We start from the raw sequence: 16,649 nt of genomic DNA, 5'->3' as shown, positions 1-16,649 counted from the left end.
TAAATTAAATTTACTTCAGAACAGTTCTAAGTCAATATATATGTATTTAAGCTTTTTAAAATAAGTAAGTTTTGTTGGCAGAAATCTTTTATCTGAAGAAATAACTACTTCTTAACACAAAAAAAATGCTCATGCTGTTTGTTTTTCTTTGTTTACTTTATTTCTTATATTATTTTTTTACAAAATGTGCACACTTAGTTTACACAAACACTCTACAGCAAATTTCAGGTGTACATGTATTGTACTACTCTTATCCTACACTGGTGATAGCAGAGCAGCCTCAGCATGCCTCTAACATCCCACCTCTACACCAGAATAGATACCTGATTTTTTTCTTGCAAAAGAATGTTTACAACATTCTTTCTACATCATTAATCCCATTTCACATTTTCTGCAGCAATGTCACAATGAAGATCGGCCTATCTCTGAAAGCATTTCACCTATTGGGAGGTATTGGCATGAAACTCTGGACAATATATCTTAAAAATTACATGTATTGGAAGGGGCATAAGTATATTTTAGGTACATATATTTTTATCTAGGTTCATATTTAGGTTTCTCGAATCTCAATGAAGAAATTATCCTAAAAAATTTAATGCAGTTATCACATGTATATAATATTGTATAGTTGAAGCTTCATTGTTTCATCCTGAATCTTAAAGATACTACAAAAATGCTGACACAGATGTTAGCTCGTCTAGTAGTCATTAGTAGATGTTACTGCCTAGTGATATTCATTCTGTGCACTGAAAAGGGATGAAAATTTTAAAACAACTTCTTTGTTTATTTACTTTATTAAAGGCAACAAGACACTCATGGAAACAGTGTTAGGAGCTAGTTAAGTTTTCTTCATTAAAAAATTCAAATTCAGAAGATTCTTAATTTAGAAGTACAGTAGAAGAATATCTTGATGTTTTTGTCATGATCAATTAAATGCAGACTTACTAGATAAGCATGCTTGATAGAAGCTTACCAGTATTTGTTAGGGAACAGAACTACGGAAGCAGTCATAATTTCAGTGTGTTTATTGTTTAACACTTCTTCCTCTCACGTTACCTATTTTACTAGGTTTGGGAATATTTCTGAAGAGGACAGAAGCACGTCAAATGTGAAAGGCAATTGCTGCAAGCTGTGCACTGGACATCAGTGATAGCACTTTAACTAGAAGTATTAATTAAAAATATGAGGACTACACCATACAAACATGAAAAGAAAATACATGGTAATGTCTCTGTGTAAATTAGAAGCTGAGACTTAATAAGTATGCTCAAACACCCCAAGCTGAATCCAGTACAAATATGTAGCAAAACTAAGAGTATTTAATTTCCTTGTTTGATTAAAACTATATTATCTAAGGTTTGGAATGATAATAAAAACGCATGTCAGGTTCTGTTTTGAGGGGTCTGAAATAAAACACTGACTTTTCAGAACAATCTTGCTAAGTAGCCACTGGTGAAGTACTAAAATGTATAATTTTGATAGATTTCGGGAGAAAACTGATAAAAAAAAAAAAAGACTTATTTGCATATTGCATGTCTCAGTATAAAGCTGAGTAACTTTATTTATGGTAAAGTGGGAAACCCATCTTTTAGATTATGTTGCAGAATTGCTTATATTTGTCCATTAGTAGTTGACCTAATGCCTTCATTAAATCACATTTTCAAAGAGCTGCATGGACCGCATTATATTCTCATCCTGTAGAAAACAAACACACAAAGCAAACATGAAAATCATACACCATCACAGATAGAGTTAGCAAATATCTATAGTGAAATTAGGTGGGACAAACTGTACACATGTAATGACAATACCTGTTTTTCAGCTTATTTGGAGAAATTGTTAGCAGAAAAAAAAGTGTTTAATGGGTATATTCCTTAATTTCGGAATTTCAGAGATTGGAAGGGACCTCAGGAGATCACTGAGTCCACCCCTGCTGCTAAAGCAGGTACCCTACACTAGATTGCACAGGTAGAAGTCCAACTGGGACTTGAATGAAGAACACTCCACAACCTCTCAGGGTAATCTGTTCCAATGTTCTATTACCATGAGGAAGTTCTTCTGCCTGTTAGTAAGAAACTTCCTGTCACAGTTTTATGATTTTTGGTTGTCAGTATCCCACATTATAACATCATGTAGTGCACTGGGCATTAAAGTGTTAATGCTCCAGTTCCAGGCACCTGTCCAGAAGAGAAGAACTACATACCCCGGAACACTTTGTCTTCAGAGAGGAGATATAACCATGGCACGGTCACCTCATGTCCCTTTGTTTTTTCAGCTCTCCTCTCTCCTGCTCGACCTGACTGCACATCTCACCTCAGCGTTATGGTGAGGCCTTTCCACCTTTCGGACACTCTCTCTCATTATATTTATTAGTTTCAATTCTAGTTATATTGTATATTGTGTGTCATCTTGCATTCTGATACCATATTTAGTAAATCAGTTTGTTTCTCCTCAGATCATTGCTGCTATTTTTAATTATTTGGGTTCCCCTGTTTCCCCTTTCCAGAGGCACAGATCTGTGGGTCCCTCTGCCCCCTCTAGTCACGGAATTGGGTTGAGCCAGCCCGTAAACCGTTGACACTTCCTGTGTTCAGGTTTTAGGCCTTTTCTCCTTGTTGTATTGCTGCACACCACTGAGAAGAGCCTGGCTCATCCATTTGGCTCCCACCTTCCTTTTGATACTTACAAACATTCATCGCATCCCTTCTTAGTCTTCTTTTCCCCAGGCCAAACAGACCCAGATCAATCAGCCTTTCCTCATACAGGAGATGCTCCAGGCCCTTTATCATCTTTGTGGTCCTTTGCTGGACTCCTAGGACATCTGTCTTTGTTGAACTGGGGAGTCCAGAACTGGACACAGTATTCAAAATGTGGCCTCATGAGGGTAGAGGGTAGAGGAAGACCAGAGTGCTGGTCTTCACTGTAGTGATATATATTTTTTTTTTCTGGCTTCAGAGCAGGTACGACTGCACTGGGCAAGGGATCTGGAATAAGAAGGGCCAATAAAAGAGCTCTTTTTAAGGCTTTTTTTGTAGTCAGCAACAGTGCTGTGCTTTTTCTGGGGAGTTGGCAGCTTGTGGGCGGGCTCCTGAGTCAGTAGGAGTGGAGCTAGCTTGTTTAGTGGCACAGTTTAAAGACCCTACGAACTGTCATCCCCTGCCCTTGATGTTCGCACCTGATAATAAGCTTTAAATAGCACACAGAGCACTCTGGGTGAGTAACATTGTCACTGCCCACTGAGAATGGGGAGGTTCAGTGAGAGAGCACAGCTGCCCATATGGTGCTTGCAGCTGTGGGAGGTGGGTCAAGTGGTGAGGACTAAGTATTCTCCCTCCTTGCTCAGGAGACTAGCTTTTCTCTTGGCAGTCTCTGAGACTGCAGGTCTAAATATGGTCTCCACCAGACAACAGGTAGCTGTTCAAGTCTCCAGCTGCAGGGAGTGCTTGGGGAGGATGGCAGAGATTCCATCTGTGCGAGGTGTGAGCAGTGAATGAGCTGCTCAGCCTGGTGGTGGAACTCAAGGAGGAGGTGCAAACACTAAGGACCATCAGGGAGGGTGAGCAGAAGATGACTGACTGGTGGAGTGAGTCGCTGGCATGCCAGAGAGAAGGGTGCCAGGGAAACACCCCCAAAAAGGTAGTTGACCCCCTGCCCAGTCACAGTTGGACAGACTTGATAGATGAGGAGGGGTGGAACAGAATCCTGACTCAGCATCACAAGAGCTTCCCCCTTCCCCCCCACCGCCTAGCTAGCCCACTTCCCCAGCTCCCTCTAAACAGGTTTAGATGCTGGAAATTGAAAGAGGTGAGTGGTAAGGCGATGGAGAATCTGCCTAGGAGGGAGCTTAAGGCAAGACAATCACCCCCTGTCTTGTGACTGCTCCTGTCAGGAAAGAAAGAAAGGTGGTCACGGTGGGAGACTCCCTTCTCAGAGGAATGGACGGCCCCGTATCCAGGCTGGACCCGAGCCATCAGGAAGCATGCTGCCTTCCTGGTGCCTGGATCAGGGACATAACCAGGAAACTGCCAAAGCTGGTTAGGTCCACTGATTATTTTCCTTTACTCATAGTTCAGGCGGGCAGTGATGAAATTGCTCAGAGAAGCCTACAAACTACGAAAAGAGCTTTCAAGGATTTAGGGTGTTTAGTTCAAAGAGTGGGAGCTCAAGTGATCTTTTGTTCTTTACCTTCAGGAGCAGAGAAGGACATTGAAAGTACAAGCAATGAATAATTGGCTCAGAGGCTGGTGTCAAAGCAAAAACTTTGGGTTCTTTGATCAAGAAGCAGTTTACTCAGCCCCAGGCCTGCTGTCCGTCCATGGAACACACCTATATAGGGGGCAATGTATCCTAGTGCAGAAGTTAGCAGAGCTTATCAAAAGAGCTTTAAACTAGCTACAACAGGGGAAGGGGACAAAACAGGGCTCACAAGAGATGAGCCTAGAGGAACGATGCTTGAGCTGGGAGTGAGGCAGATGACTACACCAGTGCACACAGCATGGGTGACAAGCAGGAGGAGCTGGAAGCAACTAGCCCTAGCTGCTATTACAAAAACATGGTAGGACCACTCTCATGACTAGAGTGCTATGATGGATGGCTATAAGTTCTTCAGAAGGGATAGACAAGGAAGAAAGTGTGGTAGCGTGGCCCTTTATATTAAAGACTGTTTTGATGTTAAAGAGCTTGGGGTTGGAATGATAAAGTTGAGTGTCTATGGGTAAGGATCGGGGGAAGGTCTGTAGGGGCGACACCAAGCAGCCAAAGGACAGAGGAGAAAGAACTGGATAGGATTGAGAGGAAACACTTCTGCTGTCCCTACTTTTTCCATGAGGAAAGATAGGTTCTTCTACTTGGTGCCTAGACAAGACCATACTCAATGAAGACTGAATGCTCTGTAGTTCCTTACATAATGTCCTAATATTTACTTTGTGAAGGCAGAGGCCATCCTCGGCACAGGGACTATGAATTCAGAGTCCTGAACTAGATATATTCCTTAGACAGTATAGTGCTACCACAATGATAGCTGCGCCAAACAAGTACTCAGCACAAAGACGGGATTTTGAAAGAGACAGTTATGTATGTGTTTAAGAACACAGAGGCCCTTGACGCTACAACCAACTAACCAACTAAATAAATAAATCACAGCAATTGAAAGTGGAGCTTCTCTAAACATGCCCTGCTGTGTTAGTTCTTGCTTTTAGAGCATGCCACACTATAAGATCCACACTAGAAGTGATCTTAGCTTTAGAGTTTGGTTGAGAGTGTTCTGCAGTGCTTGTTTTCGTGCACTGTTTTGACTCTCATTTTGCAGCTTGAAACAGAATGTAGAGAATTGTGAACATTTCCTGTGTGCCTCTAGCATATTTTTATGTGCACCAGATGCAGCTCTTGCTGCCATGTTGATAAATGGGCATTCCCATTCCAAGGCTTGAGGTAGAATCATTTGTTATGCAAAAGCAGCAGGGAATGTTTTAAGCAGACTTGCTCTAATATCAGCTTGTATACCAAAGGATGGCTTGTAGATGAGGAAACAAAGGCAGACATCAAAGTCTAGGGAACTACAGGCATGCTGTAACCCTGTCCTGACTCAGCAACAAAAGATTCTGGTAAGAAAAAGATAACAGTAGAACTAGCAGTACCCTATGTAGAGTGCCAAGGATAGCTTAAAGTGTGGGTTGGTTTCCTCAGAAAAATTGAACTAAAATGAGTATTTTGCAGCTTGGAAAAAAGATATTGAAAGAAGGGTTATTATGATGATATATGCTGTTTTTCCATAGCACAAGAGCATGCAGAAGGACTATTAAAAAAAAAAAAAAGACTATAAAAACACTGCATGCCAGAATCAAAACAGATGAGTTTACTATAGAAAGGATTACAGAATTATTCAGTTTTGTTTTAGGCACTGTTATATACTCATGAAGGATGATACTCCTCACTCTGGAGTGATGCAAATCACTGCATGGTGAGAAAAGAAAGTAAGTTTAACATTATCTTTCTAGATCAATCTCACACCTACTAATTTATTAATAAAACAGTTTCCTACAGTGTATTTTAAAAGGAAGAGGCCACTGCTGTCCTTTGGAAGAAGTGTAATCCTGAAAAAGTTGAAGCCACATTAACAGACCACAGCTCCTGAAGAAATTTTCTTGAAGGACTCAGGTTGAACTAAAAACCCAAATCTCATTTCTGAAACTAAATCCTGACAGAAATACAAATTAAACACTTTGCAGCTCAGAGCTGTTAATAAAAGAAAGGTCTTAGTAAGTCTAAAGACAAAAAAAAAAAAAAAAAAAAGCATATATTTTGTATGTCATCATTTGGATTCCACATCAAGCAAAGCAGCAAGACAACCTGCTCTCTAAGATGAGAGAACGGTGTCTGTCACGTTGTGAGAGAGATGCCCTATGAATCACTTATTTTGAATACTCAGAAGAGCTAAATAAGAAATCTACTAACAGAAGTGAGAAACTGAATCACTTTGGCAAAGGAGAACAGGCAACTCTTTACTGAAGGTACTAATTTTCTTTGTAAATGAAGCAATCCGCCTATTACTATTATCACTATATTCTGGTAAGTCTTTAACGTAACTTCCAGAACTCTGTAGACCTCAGCTGGGAGATGAACTTCTGTTTCAGACGATCAGTGTTAGCAGTATTAGCAGAGCAAATACCTGTCATTCATATTGAGTAAGACTGACAAGCTAGAACCACCATCACTGTGATACAACACTGCTGACAGATAGGACACTACCCAGTACCCATTGCTAAGGGCACACCAAATTAGAGCTGTGTTTTTTTTTTTTTTTTTTTTTTTTTAAATACCCTAAAGTCAAAAGAGTCAGTAAGTGACCACTGTGTGGTTGTTACCTCTCTGTATTTTGTTACTTTTAAATCACAAGAGCAATCCCAAGGATATATAGAACAATACACAAATTCTAGCACGTCTGTGCTATTTCCAGTTTTGATTTCCATATTCCATATCACTATACATTTATCACTAACTGCGCTGTTCTTTCCTGTCCCTTGTTCTACTGTTCACTTCTTGGTGTCAGAACACACACAAGCAGCAATGCACACAGTCCATACTCTTGATCTCTTGACAGCTTCACACTAATCAGCCATCCTGGGAAGGCTAACATTGCATCCAAACACAACTACAATTCCTTATATTTTTCACTGCAACAAATAGCATTGGTTTTGTTTTGCCTTATCAATTTGTATAATGTAATCAAGCCCACCTTACCACGAGGTGTAATGCAACATTTTGCAGTATGTAACAACATAACCTCTTATCACACCCATAGTCAGTACCATTATTTTGTATTTTCTTTTTCTTGCATTCTTCACCTTATGTATTAATGGTATCTCCTTAAAATTCTGAAAATGCATCTTTCCTCACATTGTCTCTGGTGTGAAAGCAAGTCAGTTTCCAAGGGCAGAGGAGTGAAAACAGGCTGTAGTTCTTGCTGCATGTTTACTCTCAATCCTGGCTCAAAATGCAGGGAGCTGCTTTCAACAGTTGAAGAAAGTTAATGGCCACCTGGACAATGTAAACACTTGTAACTACTAATCACAATCTGTTCTTACTGGCTTGCCTTGGAAAAACAAACAAACAAACAACACAAAACTTGCCTGCTTTTAACTCCTGCCATTCAATGATTTGCAAGCTGCTTCCACTCTCCCTAGAACGTACAGCTCAGGAAACACTCCTATATGTGACAGTTTTTCAAGTAATATATGGCTGTGACTGTATGCTGATTTTATCAGGAGTATTACCCAGAACACATAAATATTTAACTGAATGCAAAAAAACTTTTCGGTGTTAACTATGAATGAAATGCTATCCTGCACACTGTCACTTCAAAAAAAATAAAATAAAATCAGTGTATGATAGCAGTAGGCAGCTGATATGGATTCAATACATCACGGGTTGCTTACCTTCTGGCAGCTCTCAATGAATTCATCTATGGTAACTACTCCATCTTTGTTTTTATCCATTTTCTGTTCAGAAAGAACAGAAATGTATGATTACACTCCTGAAATCTACTTTAAAAGTCATTTTTAACATTCATTTCATTTACATGTTGGCCTAGGGAACAACTAGGCCAAAATGCTATAACAATGTAGAAAATAATACACTAGCTTGAAAAGCTTGCTGAAACGGCAACATAGGGCGAGTAGGTCTGAGAGACAAGTGCCTTGGGATGAACCATGGAGAAGAATAACAACATTGATAGGATATGCAAAACTATTACAACAATGCAAAAAAAAAAAAAAAAAAAAAAAAAAATCCTTCTACAGCTAAAAATGGAGCAGCTTTTTGGTTCCCTTTGTTACCTGACCTGGAAAAATGTTTCGACGTGTTGTCTAGGTGTGTCCTCCTTGAGAACAGGATAAGTGCATTTCCCCATCATATCATATATTGCTTTCATGATATCAAGCATTTCCTGAAGAGAAAAAAAAGTGCAATTCAGGGTGCATTATATATTGTGCTTTGATTCAGAAAACATAATTAATTTCTATTATCAGCATTTTAGAGAAAAAAATTACATTGTTATTTAGTGATTGAACAGCTTCAAGAATGTACTGAGTATTGCTAGGAATTCTAGCACATTGGTTTGGCTTTCATTACTTGTTCAGCACATGCAGATGAATGTTTCTGATTTTAAATACTTTAAGTGATTCAGAATATGTGCACATTCACTGTGGGAAGAGTCTCTTAAAATCTAATGCATAAGTAAACGGAAAAAGAATTCTATAGCAGCAGGTTAACACACAAGACCTTCATACAACTGAGTTTTCAAGAGAAAGAAGAAATACCCACACGCAAACTCGCACACTCGCAATGACTTTTCCATTTTTATCAAAAGCTTTGGATTTTGTTAATAGCAGGAATCACAAAAAACGTAAGAATAACTATAGATGCAAGTCATCTGCTGTACTCTATACATACATGTTTCTGTACATACATAAGTTTATGATAATTATTTTTCAATTTTGGTATATGCCTTAAAATGCAAAAAAAAAAAAAAAAAAAAAAAAAAGAAAATAGCACATTTAGTTTTATAATATGCTATACATTATTCCTTGACAGGTCTGATTTGACAGCGGTTCTTCTGACCCCATTCTTCTTTCAAAGCAAGACTTCTGTATGCAACCTTCAGTTTCAGTATTAGTATAAAAAGTAGACCTTACCTCTTTAGTTATGTATCCATCCTTATTTATATCATACAAATTAAAAGCCCAGTTCAGTTTCTCCTGTACTGTCCCTCGGAGTAAAATTGAGAGACCCATAACAAAATCCTAAATGGACAAATGGTCTTGGTAAGTTTGGAATGGAGCAGTATTTCACAAACACTCAAAAATGCAGACAAATACATCAGAATCACAGAAATCTTGAGAAGTGTGTTATTTTTTTCACTTGACAGAGAAAACGTTAAGAATTGCTGGTTATTTAAAAAAAATTAAAAGTCCAGGCACTGTATACTACACTAGTAATTAACAAGTAAATTGAGCAATTTTCTATAAAATATGCCACTGTTTTCTGTTAGTGGATTCATCCTCTGAAATGCCTCACGTAAGAAGTCTTTGTTGAACTAATTCCAAGTAAAAGCAAACCCCATGGTGTAATGACTCAGAACAAAGCTTAAGCAGGAGTTAGATTAATCTGAGCACAGGAGACCAATTTTGGATTAGCTATCCTCTGAGGAACATTACATTCTTGTTATATGTATACCTCATTGGAGGTAGAATATATAGTTCTCAAAACTCTTATTTGGATCTTGTGCAGTCAGCATTAAAAACTAAATATGTGTTACCTCGATACTTAAATCTTTCACTGGAAATCCAATAGGGAATGGCAGTTATTTTGCATTCATGTGCCATCTCAGTGGTCCTGTTACCCACCAATACTCTACTGCTTTACATCTACTCCACAGAAGTAAAAAAAGAAAACTGCTGAAATTATATACATGTCATGTTTGGCTACGGATAACTGACAAACTAACATTAGTCAGGATTATTCAGACCATGCCCTTGATCAGCAGACAAGCAATTCTGAGAACCGATATACTTACATAACTCCAGGGCTAGAATGAGATTTTTACTTCACAGTTGTAATGCTAAAATATGATAGAAAGTACAGCAATAATAGCAGAGAGGTACAATCTGAGGCTACAGTAAATGAGAACAAGCCCCGTAGATGCAGAAACAAAAGAATAAAAACTGTTTAACTTCAGAAGGCCCCAGGTAGGCAGTGATCTCCAGAGAGATACCCTCACCTCCACTGCCAGCCCTTAAATGAGGTCTGGGAGTGGATTCTGGCTGCTCCTCTATTTGCACCTGAGCTGCCATGGGTTGGGCCTGCATTCTCACCAGGTGCTCAATCACTGTTCAGGCTGTGACAGCATTTCTACTACAACAGTTAATATTTTTTCCATAACACAAAGCTTATTTACATTGCATGAACATCGTCCATACTAGAGAAGATAGTAGCCAAGCTGCACTGTAATCTGTCTTCTGCATGTCTTAGCTCATTTACTGCATTTTTTAAAACAGTGACTTTTTTTTCCTAAACTTTTCCTCCACTTATTTCTATTTGATAAGCTTGTATACCCATACATCTGTGAAATCATCCCTATAATGTGTTAAGCATAATAATTCAATAGCTTATATTTAAATGTGCATTTTTATGTTATTGTTAAAGAAATACAGGAATTCTTTAGAGTTACACTAAAGCAGAGACTACAGAAGCTGAATGATTCTGTATTGCCTTTGGCTAAGTGTGCATTTCCTTATAACAGGAACAATAGAAAAGAATGTTCCCAGCAGAGTAAAGCAAACAGGACATCAAAGCCTTAGATGATCTGGTAAGCAGAGCTCTTTTGACAGTTTCAGTCTTTAACAATTCCAGTAGTATGCTCTGGGTTTTCTTAGTCTGTCATAAATTTCTGTGTTACTAGTACATGTGCCCTTTGGGGTAAATTAATACATGAGTCTTGAAAAGAGTTTTGCTCAACTTATCTTGTCTACATCTCAATGACTAATTGAGGGTCATAGAGTCAAATCTCCAAACAGCTTTTTAACAGCATGCTATAAAGTATTAAAATGTCTGAGAAATTTAGAACAGATTTGATCACATTACAGCATTAGCAATTAGCCTTTTTGATTCAGTACTATTCATATTTTTCTGCACTATTTTACTTCCTTTCTGATGCCATGTTTCTTGAATTCTTCTGCAGAGGTCTCCAATAACTTTATTTTCTTAAAATAATATGTTTAACAACTCTTGACATCAGCAACATCTGGGTCTGTTCAGCCTTGAGAAAAGAAGACTGAGAGGGGACCTGATCCAGGTCTATAAGTATCTAAGGTGTGGGGGGCAGAATGGCGAGGCCAGACTGTTTTCAGTGGTGAGTGGAGACAGGACAAGGGGAAACAGCCAGAAACTGCAGCATAGGAAGTTCCGCACAAATGTGCGCAAGAACTTCTTTACAGTGAGGGTGACGGAGCACTGGAACAGGCTGCCCAGGGAGATGGTGGAGTCTCCTTCTCTGGAGATGTTCAAGACCTGCCTGGATGCCTACCTGTGCGACCTGGTGTAGGAACCTGCTTTGGCAGGGGGGTTGGACTCAATGATCTCTGGAGGTCCCTTCCAACCCCTACAATTCTGTGATTCTGTGATTTATTCCAATGCTTAGAGTGGTGAGGCACTGGAACAGGCTGCCCAGAGAAGTAATGGACGCCCCATTCCTGGTGGTTGGATGGGGCCCTGGGCAGCCTGATCTAGTGAGTGGAACCCCTGCCCATGGCAAGGAGGTTGGAACTAGTTTGACTTTAAGCCAACCCAAGCCATTTGATGATTCTTAAATAATATCTACTTTCCTTTTCTTTATTATTTCTCTTTCTTCCTTTCTTTGAGGCACCCACTCATATGCTAGTAGTCTTCCTGACAACTCATAATCTTCCAGGTGCATGCTCTAAGCTTTGCAAGACTGGGTCACCTCCTTCCCTATTGCATCAGTGCATTTGGGAATCGTACCCAGATCAATCCAGGCACACTGCCTTTGTCTGAGAGTTCTCTGGAGTTCTCCAGTTCAGGAACTATAAAAAGGACTTATCACAAAAGGAGGTTGTGATGAGCTGCATAAGGACCATTTAGGACAGGATATATTTTCTACATATTTAATTTCATAAAATTTAAGAATATAATAGTAAAACCATTTAGAAATAGGAAATCAGATTCAGTGGTCATAGACTGAATCCACACAGCGTTTTGGGCTAGATCTTCAAACAGTGAAAGTCTCTTGATGGTGGAAGGAGTGGTGCATGCCAGGAGTGGTGCAGCTATGGTGTTAAGCTAGTGATGCAATACAGAATGCTACAATGGAGCAATAGTATTTGGGGCAGCAAATGATGGACTCAGATGGAGTCTGCCATGGAAGCACACCAAATGTGGGTTCTTTGATATTTGCCTTTATTCCTTTTCACAGCTCTTTATTTCCAATCCTCTGGCTCCCTACTGAGCCTCCCAGTACCTGTGAAGACTTTGATTAAAGGGGTCTAACAGGGAACGTTAGTTACAGACATAGTGGGGCACAGATGCAGTTAAGACAGCAAAGGTCACCAATGAACTGCAGGAATTGCTTTTGAGAGGAACTGTATTTATGTGTAGCTGTTTTACACTGTCTGGTATCAGAACTCTTGTGAGATCCCCACTGCCATGTGAAAAATTGGCTGCTTACATATCAAATTTTCCTGTCCTTTTCACACAGAAGAGAGTCGAAGAGCATTTTTTCTTCACAGATCACAGACCATTATACTAAACTATATTTAGTCCTACACTGTGATGTAAAAAGAAGTCTGGAATGAATCATTACTTATTCACCAAATTTTTAAATCACACCACCATTCCTTTACTCTTTGTGCCAGTGGGTTTTCTGTGTCTTTTTGGTTTATGTGGTTTTTTGAGTGTTTTTTTTTTTTTGCTAATGGGAATTAACTGGAGTGTAGATTGGTATAGAAAATATATGGTTGTATCTAAGATTAAAAGGATCAGGAAAAAAAATAATGTGATTTTTCCCATTTCACGAAACCCACGATTCACAGCTACTTTCACATGGTTAGAAAAAATCTAAACATTTTTAACATTAGAGGGATGCTTTTAGAGTGGTTACTGTACTGTTTGTAAGTATGAAGCTGCTACACAGTGACACTGAAGCAGGGTCTTTTGACTGCACTAGAATTACACTGGGCTTACAATTAGTGCAAATAAGATCAAAGGCTGGGTCAATTTATTTGAATCGATACTGTACCACAGTACACTGGAAAATGTCTGGTCTGGCAATGATAAAAAAATGCCACTTCTTTTATTTTCCTATTTTCCTCTATTCCAAAGCTCTTTTGTACATGGAGCTGCACTTTGAGATATTCAAATCCATTTAAAAAAGGCTTTACATCTACCTCATTTCTTAAGGTTTTGTCTTTGAGATACAAATGTGAACAAATTGTCTACAAAGATTACAAAAGCTTCTTTTGTTCTCATTTTCCCTAATGAAAACAGCAGAAATGTTTCTTAAATATTGATGCTAAAAATACTTTCCAGCACTGCTGTTGCTGTTACTGATGTTACCAGGATTCCTTGTAGAATTAGCCTCATACAGAAGATGTGAATAAAAGCTCCATTTCTGCTTCCAGTTTTACATGGAGCTCATTGATTTCAGCTGCCTGGAAGAAGGCAGATGGGGTTTGTGTTTTTCAAGTAAATGCAAATAATCCCCCACAAAATGCTCTGGTTATGTTCCCAGCTGAGGTTTAGATTTGCAATCACAGTGCATCTGCTTGGCAAGGATTCTTCCATATTACATCAATAATAAAACAATAAAAATTTTTAAAAAAGATTTTCCTTCAAATAATAAAAACATATATAGAGCATTTAAACAAATTTCCAGCAGTTAAATTGAATTCCAAACCAATCTCAGGTTGTAAGGATACCATCTGTCCATTGAAAAAAAAAAACAAAACATTTAATTCTTAAAGAAAGGGCTTAAAGTAAGGGCTCCTTTTCAGCACCACTTGCTTTCATTTAACTGCTGCAGGGAGTTGCCTTTTTTATCATGGTTTTGTGTCAGTGACGTCAGCCTTTGCAGGTGGTACCATCAGCCTCAGCAGGGAAAGACAGAATTTTTAAAAAACAGATTGGGCAGGTAAATGGAGGAAGAATTTGTTTTAAACATTTGTGCTTTTAAATACTATATATGTTTGTAGAACCTCCTCCTGGAAATAACAGAGTGTATAAGAAATCCTATTTTGTCTGAATCATCCTTGCAACGTTAGCTGGATCACAGTCTTCCTCATCTTGAAAGCAGGGGAAAAGATAAGGATTCTGTTATGCAACTATTGAATAAGTTGACTTACCTTTTAATGAGCAAATTTACAAAAAACGTTACATAGCTTGGTTTGAGTTACATTTCTGGGATATATGATTGTAAAATAATAACATTTTTGTTACCATGTCAGAAAAACTTGAGTCTTTTTATGTGATCCATATAATAAAACCAATCACATTCAGCTTCACTGCAAAGAATATTAAAACATTAAAGAAAATGTAGAGAAAGATACAACAGTATCACTCACCTCAAAACTTACAGATCCATTGTGATCAGTGTCAAATGCATTAAACAGAAAATGTGCATAAGTTGTGGAATCTACAATTTAAAACAATAAAAACGTGTCATAGTAAGCACATCTTCATAGTAAGCATATCTTATTCAGTAAAAATAATTATTGGAAGATATATTTTGACACCAACTAAAATTAAAATTTCAAATCACTTCAAAGTTTTTTGGGGAGGCAGGATGGATGGGGTAAATTAGAAGATTAAGTATATGTGCAACTAGACCTGAAAGGAAATTCTGAAAGTATAGGCTAGAATATCTTTACTCATTTTCATTACTATTGCTGCATGCAAACGATTAATCACTGAGATCTGAACAAGTGGTTAAGAAGTCACGTTATGGTACTCTGAAACAGTCTGCATCAATGGGAATGCTACTTTATCAGTTAAATGACCATAATGGGAGATCTTTCTCATGTGCTAAAAGAAAAATGTGTTCATTTGTCACTTTAAGTGAGGGAAGCAGGCACTGCCATCTGTGCACTTGGCGTATGGCTTTTACTCTGGCAACAGGCAGATTGTTTTAGTTGAAGATGAGCGGGTCAGAAGCTGCTGCTGCTCTGGGGCTCTGCACAACAAACTGGCATAGGGAAATGCAGAAGATGAGATTTCAGAGTCGCTTCAGCAGCATCTGCCACCCATCTGGCTGTTCAGTACTTGTCAACAGCCACAGGTGAGAGACTGAGAGACCCATAGCTGGAATGCTGCTCAATTTCCATTTTACAAAAACTAGGTGCTAAAAAATCACGAACATGAGTGGCTGTGACTAAGTGAAGAGGTCAATAATATTCTGAAAGATGGTTGAACAAGTGATGTCTTCACTAATTGTTCACTTTTCAAGCCTTTTTGACTTGTTATCAAGTCGTTTTGGAAACACTATACAGCATCCATGCATCTTTTCATTTCCACCAGATTCCTTCCACGAGACACAAGCTGGTCCAGGAGTAATATATTTTGAACAGAAACTCAAAACTATGCTTCACAGATTCAGACCAAGTAAGCGATGTCTTTGGTCTTCAATATGTTAATTTAATAAAATACAACTGTAATAAGAACAAACCTTGCAGCTTTCAAACCTTATGTCTTTTAACACATTTCAGAGAATTTCCTCCCCAAAATTTAGAAATTCTGTAGAGATATTCGTTCACTCATCCATGATGCCAGCCATCAGTGTGGTTGCTTAAGCAGGCGAATTTCCACTTTAACTGAAAAATGTAAACTTCTTTACTAAAGTTTATGATGTTTAGAATTTTAATTCTCCTATTTTTTAAAATCTACTGAGACATCTGTTGTACAACAATACAGTATACAAATCTTCAGAAAAAAAAAATACATCATAGAGGCATAATTACTGTAAATTGAATTTTAAATACCGTCCAATTCTCTTGGCACTCATTTCTTGAAAACGTGTGAAATATTCCTAATCATTTTCTGTGTATTTACATTTTGTTTGTGCATGTAATTTTAGTCTGAAATTTTGTCTTCTAAAGCACTGCAGGATGAGGTACTCTGGTGTTTTAATTACAGCTACTTAATGTGATCCCCATACACATCTTGAACATTAATCACTTTAGACAAAAGCTTCACTTTTTAAGTCAGATGTGTTTTCATTTCAAGGATCTGATACAACTTGTACGTTAAATTGATATTTTGACAGGTTGAGGCAGGAACAGATATTATATCAGAATTCTTTTGAAATACATCATTAAAACATTTCAAATATCAGACCAAAAAATGGTAATCATTATATATCCAAGAGTAAGCCTTAGAAAACCATGAACATAATCCATTTTTTTCTTAACTGAGGAGCACAATAATTGTTCAGTGTGCGGATTCCTATCTGTGACCTGCACGGCTGAAGAACAAATCCCAGTGTTTTTTTCTCAGACAACCTGTTGTGTGCATGCAGGGAAGCTACTGGGGCCCAGTCATTCACCAGTATAGCACTGTCTTTCTCATTTTCTAGAAAGTTAATTTTC

General features: G+C 38.3%; 1 protein-coding gene across 8 annotated transcripts in view; it reads right to left on the bottom strand.

Annotated features, from left to right (window-relative positions):
- Positions 1–1,647: 1,647 nt before the first annotated feature.
- The window catches only part of KCNIP4 (potassium voltage-gated channel interacting protein 4), a gene marked incomplete at both ends in the record, with an annotated part of 382,566 nt that continues 367,564 nt past the window's right edge, over positions 1,648–16,649 (bottom strand). For all 8 annotated transcript variants that reach the window (XM_079534461.1, XM_079534460.1, XM_079534465.1 and 5 more), the window contains 5 exons: positions 1,648–1,695; positions 7,935–7,997; positions 8,339–8,443; positions 9,192–9,299; positions 14,631–14,701. In XM_079534461.1, the coding sequence (XP_079390587.1) occupies positions 1,648–1,695; positions 7,935–7,997; positions 8,339–8,443; positions 9,192–9,299; positions 14,631–14,701 (395 nt within the window). The remainder of the gene's footprint in view (positions 1,696–7,934; positions 7,998–8,338; positions 8,444–9,191; positions 9,300–14,630; positions 14,702–16,649) is intronic.

Source organism: Tetrao urogallus (assembly GCF_951394365.1).
Source record: "Tetrao urogallus genome assembly, chromosome: 4".
Lineage (NCBI taxonomy): Eukaryota > Metazoa > Chordata > Aves > Galliformes > Phasianidae > Tetrao > Tetrao urogallus.
Note: the sequence above shows the minus strand (reverse complement) of the source record. Positions and strands in the feature narration are given on the sequence as shown.